This window comes from Cannabis sativa, chromosome X (genome assembly GCF_029168945.1).
Source record: "Cannabis sativa cultivar Pink pepper isolate KNU-18-1 chromosome X, ASM2916894v1, whole genome shotgun sequence".
Lineage (NCBI taxonomy): Eukaryota > Viridiplantae > Streptophyta > Magnoliopsida > Rosales > Cannabaceae > Cannabis > Cannabis sativa.
Window position 1 is genome coordinate 80,915,916 of NC_083610.1, and position 6,000 is coordinate 80,921,915.

Here is a 6,000-nt window from a genome sequence, read left to right on the forward strand (position 1 = left end):
TTAAATAACTACAATACACACCATTATATATATAAAAAAAAAAATTATAACTATTTAAATATTAAAATTATAAAATAAGTGCATTTATGTACTTTTTAGGAGTGCATTGTAGAATCACTCACAGTTATTTTACTAATTTAATACTTGTATATGATTTCTTCGAAAAACTTCTTAACTCATACTATAAAATTTATCAAACTAACAACGTCAAAATGTAAATTTGTAAGATACGCTTATTGAATTTACACTATAGGACTATAATAGTTGCAATTGTGTAAATTTATGTTTACAAAACGACTATAATAATCATTTTATTATCGCACAACATAATTTTTTGTCGTGTAAAAATCTCACCAAAGAGTAATAGAACTTTTGTTCACCGAACTATGACATGTACAGAAATTTTTCCCCTAACTTTTTATAATTTTGTAAAAAATTCTCCTTAAACTTTGAAAATAATTACAAATTACCCCTTTGGTTGCATTTTATACGATTCAAGAATCTTTTTATGTTTTGTAGTGAGTTGCAACTAATTCCAAAAACATCTACTTTGTTGTTGTTGCCCAATTAATGAACCTTCATGTAGTGGAATTTCCACTCATGGCAACTCCATGTCAACTCAAACACGACCTTCAACATGTTCATTTGGTATCATGTGTGAGTCTAACTGCAACAATTAGTCAAGCTACATGTGGTGGTGGGTGTTGGTGTAGGAGAGGAGCTTTGTTTGCTCGTCACCCTTCGTTAGATCTTCAACCAAGATCAATCATTGCCCTCGCAAGGCATGAGGTTTCCTTGCCATAGGGAAAAGTAAGGTCTTGCATGTCTCATGAGGCTGAGACATGATTCTTGTCACAATATCTATTTATTTAGCGATAAAATAGATTTTGTCATCATTCTAATACAAATCTCAAAATATTTGTACGTTTTAGCACGATAAAATAAAAAAGAAAAGAAAATAACAATAAAATGAAACATTGGATTTTACGTAATTCAATGAATACTATTTGATCCACGAGTCACTTTTATTGATAAAATCAAGGACAACACCTATTAACCTATTTCCCCATTCTTCATCTTCTATTAATGTACCTTTTGGTAAACATCCTAAATTAGTGTTCCAATACAACTTGGTACGTACTCTCCAATAATAGCATAAAGAAACTCAAGTAAAGATTGCATGTGTAACTTAGACAATCACGGAGACCACGTGCCAGTTATATAGGGATTTTATACTTCTTCCTCCTTTAATTAGGTCATCGTTGTACCTCGAGGATTCTCATCCCACTAAGGATGACACCGTCATTAGCCTCCCAAAAGGCCAAACATAATCCCTCTCATGAGAATTAACCTTAATCTAAGCAAAAAAGGATGCTAATAAAGACATCCCTACCCTTACACAACACACAAAGTAAACTCAAGTAAATTTCATTTAAATAAATCACTTAAAAATTCCAACATAAAAGTACTCTAATACATAAGAATCATAAAAAAACCAATCTTTATTGAGTTCAATCGCATATATTGTCGAAATATGCATGGATATACTATGATCGATGCATGAAGATAAGCTTAAATAAATGAGAGAGAGATCTCATTCACAAACAAATGAGGTAGATACATAGCTCCGATGATGATTTTGATCATTTACAAATACAATAACATTTCTAAAAATGAACAAACTACACTCGACTTCACTATATATATAATTAATCAATGGAACATACAGTTTGAATTTCAAACCAAATTAAAACAAATAATAAATTTAGAAGAAAAGAAAAATCAACTGACAAAAACACACTCTTCTTCTTCTCCGTTGAAGTTTGAAAAATAAATAATTTCCAAAAACAAGTTCTAAATAAATGAATGTTAAGAAGTTGTATGGAAATAATTCATGTTCCAAAACAACAGGGTGTATTTTCATCAATTAATAATTTGATCTTTTTCTTCCAAAAATTAGATGTTCCATTAAAAAAAAAAAAAAAAAAACCCTTTTATGTTACATACAGTTAATCATATATTTCTTGCAAGAAATATATTTGTAAATAAACCAAAAAAAAAAAAAAAGTAAAAATATTTCTTGAAATAATATCAAAACGTTAGTGTCCTTGGAGAAGAGATATTGGTACTAAAGGGCAGAGTTGTGCGTGGAGAGAAGGACAAGAAATCTATTTTATGCTTGCTACGCCCATCATCACTTTCACCATTAAGCATTCTATTATTATCCTACAACATTGCATATAAACCACATTAATTAATATATGATATCAAATTATACTAATTTTTTTTTTATTTTATTTTAATTTTCTACTTACCACAAGATTCATTGCTGCAGAGAAGTGGTTGGAAACATCCTGATTAGTATTATTTTTTTGCGATTTTCGCACAGCGACAAAGGGATGCTCAAGCAGCGCAGCAGCCGAGAGACGCTCGGCTGGGTTCCTCCTAAAGCAAATGTTGAGGAAATCTTTTCCCTCAGATGATAATGTGTCTGGTATTGGTGGTGTTTTGTTCAACACCTTGAACATAGCTTGAGGCTGCCAATTATTATATATATAAGGTTGTGAAGAGAAAATTAAAGCTTAGAATAGTACTAACATTTCATGTTATGTATTAATAATTGTTACTCACCCCAGTGAACTCACTCCATGGGGGTTTGCCATTCATCATCTCAATGATGGTACACCCTAAGCTCCATATATCAATAGCGTATGCAACATCAGGGTTGCTGTTATTCTGCATCACAGCTTTTATCACCTGCAATTTTCATATTTATAGTATATAGTCATTACATTACATTACATACATGTAACCAATGTAACTAATATACGTAATAATTACATTAATTATTAGTATATGGTACCTCAGGAGCCATCCAATATGGACTGCCTTTCATTGAAAGTTCATATGATAGTCCTGTAAGCTAAAGCAGAAAAAAAAAACCAAATTACTCATTTTGATCTCCACACACATATCATATATGTATGTATGAATCTTTTATTAATTTAAAAGTGATGACCTACATGTTTTGCCATTCCAAAATCAGCAAGCTTAACAACCCCAAAAGAATTAACAAGTAAGTTTGCACCTTTGATATCCCTATGCAAGAGAGATCTTTGTTAGAATTATACACATAGAGCCTAATTCATAATATATATATCATTCTTACTCACCTATGGATTGTCTGTTTACCATGCAAATAAGCTAATCCAGAGAGAATATGGCGTGTGAAATTACGAACCACAGACTCTGTAACAGCTCTACAATGTTCACGGACATATTTATTGATGGAACCAGGATGAACGTACTCTAAATATATGTAGAAGTGATCTTCGATCTACAAATTACAATATATAACAACATAACTTAATAATTAACTTATTGTTACTACAAGCAAATTAACTACATTGATTATTATGATCATTATATTGACTTACTTTTTCACAACCATAGTACCGCACAATGTTAGGGTGATCAAGTTCACGGAGAACTTTAATTTCCTACAACAAATTATAACCAATATATAATAAGAACCAAACATGTTTTTATATATATATATATATATATAATTCTAAAATGTGAAAGATACCTGTTCCAGTTGTTTTACACATTCAGCAGACTTAGGATCATCTGGAATAAGATCCACTTCCTTCATTGCACATAAGGCCCCAGTGTTTCTACATTAAGAAAATTGACTAAATATTTTTACATTAAGAAGATTGAAAAATCAAAGGTAAAGGATAGTGACATTAGTATTATTATGATTATTATTATTATTATTACCGGTCCATAGCCATATACACGCTTCCGAATGTGCCACGTCCGATTAGTTTACCTTTTTGCCATTGACCTTTAATCGATGATGATGATGATACGTCTGTGTTACGGGGTAGGGTAACAGGCTGTGATGATAGCGTGGGCCCGGGAGGGAGTGGTAAAGGATGGGCATAAGTCTCGGTCAAGGGTCTTTTACTATTATTATTATTATTATTATATTGAGAGGGAAACGAATTTCTCTTTGGACTCTTAGGGGTATTATGGTCATTTCGACCATTATTATTATTATTATTAGAAGAAGAAGAATGGTCTACGCTATGCCGGATTCTAACCGGAGATAGGGTGCGAGAATTACCGGTTGCCAGGATGTTCTGTAACTCCCGATCATCGGCGCGTGATCTTCGTGGACTTGATGGAGCACTCTTTGATGGGACATTGACTCGCAAGTTATGATGAGGTTCGGCTCTGTTATTGGGTTCCTGTAGATTATTACCATAAATATTGGGGAAATGAGAGAAGGAAATGCCTCCGCCGTTTGATGATCTTTTGTTGGGGCTAATGTGAACATGACATGATGATGATGAAAAAATGGTTTCTTTAACATTTGATCTTTTGGGACTAAGTGGACAAGTATTTGGAGCTGAAATCGCACTCCCCTTAATCGGAACAACATGATTTGAATCAGTAGAGAATCTCCTTGGAGTTTTCCTGATAAAAAATCAGAGTAACAAAATTTTAGTACAAAATTAAGTTTGGATTAACTGAAAAGTGAAAACCCATAACACCGATAAATAAAAAGCTTTAAACTTTGTAAGAATTAAGTGACCTTCCAAACGGTGAAGCGAAACCTTCAGAGGAAGACTCAGGTCGCCGAACCAATGGAGAACCAGGGAGTGGCAAGGGTTGTGGGACGCAGGAGAAAGACCAGTGTCGTTCAGAACGGGCACGTGGGGAACCGATTTTCCGGTCATCAGAGTCAGGAGAAGTTGGGGAAGAACGAGAAGAACGGTGAATATTTAAGTTTGTAATACCCAACTCTTGATCTGTAACGTAACGGAGTTTCCTCTGTCGCGTGAGACGACGCTCTCCTAGATCTGAAAAGGAAATAGTAGGAGAAGTATTTACGGTAGTGTCAGTGGCATCACTACTACAGTTAAAGACATAGAAAGAAGAAGAATTAGGAGAAGGCATTATTATTTGGGAGTAGTAGTTTTGGAAGGCGAGTTCTGGTGAAGAAGCCATTATTTCCTCTCCAGTAAACACCTTCGTAGTAGTATTAATGACCCAAAGCCATATTATTAATTAGCCAAGCTTGCTAAGCCTTGGTGTGTTTTTTAGGAAACTCCTCTGTTCTTTCTTTATTTTCTTTTCTTGTGTGTGTTTTTGTTTGTTAATAAATATGGAATATTGAGTCAGTCAACAGTTTGACATAATGAGTTGAAATTGAAAACTTGAAACCTCGACCTCAAACTCAACTGCTCTTTCTTTTTTTCCTTATCTTAAAGGGTTGAATTGGGTGAGTTGGTGTTGTTCAACTTGAAGAAGAAGTAGTAGTAACACATAATAATAATAATATACATGTTGTTGTTGCTAACATTGGTTTGGGAGTCAGAAACACGACACAGAATTTCTTACTATTTTAATAACGTAATATTATTATATATTTTTTGAAGGGGGAACATTAGAGTGTAGAAAGTTTGTCACTAGTTTGCATTTTCCAATACGTGTCTCCCGGTGACTACAAGGATTATTATTAATGCTTATATAGTATCTTTATACTCGTATAATTATTATTATTATTATTATTGTGTACATGGAAAATAAAGGTTGACAAAATCTACGATTCACCGTGTTTCTATAATGGGTAATATTGTTTTTGGTGTCACCATTGAATTGTCAAATCAGAAAATTAGACCACCTACCCTGGCTTGGCTTTGGCTTGGCTTGGCTTGGCTTCATATCCAAGTCGAAGCTAGCTCCACCAGTCATCATGCCCCTCATTTCTCTTGTTGGAAACCTTTTTAACCGGTAAATAGTAAAAGAATATATTAAAAACGAGTTCTTACAGAAAAAAAATAAATATTTTTATATTTTAACATTACTAAATATTCAAAAATAATATTTTAAAGTTTTAAAATTATAAAAAATATTGTGTTTTAGTAAAAAAAAAAAAATAATTAAAACAGCTGAAAAATAATTGATTCACTTTAACAATAACATGAA

General features: G+C 32.8%; 1 protein-coding gene across 1 annotated transcript; it reads right to left on the reverse strand.

Moving 5' to 3' along the window:
- Positions 1–1,674: 1,674 nt before the first annotated feature.
- LOC115699852 (mitogen-activated protein kinase kinase kinase 5) lies at positions 1,675–5,320 on the reverse strand. The gene is made up of 10 exons (XM_030627396.2): positions 4,604–5,320; positions 3,784–4,485; positions 3,590–3,677; positions 3,438–3,500; positions 3,174–3,337; positions 3,024–3,099; positions 2,864–2,923; positions 2,632–2,757; positions 2,316–2,537; positions 1,675–2,226 (listed from the first exon to the last, which is right to left on the reverse strand). The coding sequence occupies exons 1-10, from the start codon at positions 5,017–5,019 to the stop codon at positions 2,092–2,094; spliced, it is 2,052 nt and encodes a 683-aa protein (XP_030483256.2). The 5' UTR covers positions 5,020–5,320; the 3' UTR covers positions 1,675–2,091.
- Positions 5,321–6,000: the final 680 nt, after the last annotated feature.

What these genes read in the sequence shown, in the direction of transcription:
- LOC115699852 (XM_030627396.2), bottom strand. Translation starts at nt 5,019, where the DNA reads ATGGCTTCTTCACCAGAACTCGCCTTCCAAAACTACTACTCCCAAATA. An exon ending in TTCGCTTCACCGTTTGGAAG is followed by an intron (nt 4,486 to 4,603) that starts GTCACTTAATTC and finishes ATTTTTTATCAG; the next exon opens with GAAAACTCCAAGGAGATTCT. An exon ending in CTGCAGCAATGAATCTTGTG is followed by an intron (nt 2,227 to 2,315) that starts GTAAGTAGAAAA and finishes GCAATGTTGTAG; the next exon opens with GATAATAATAGAATGCTTAA.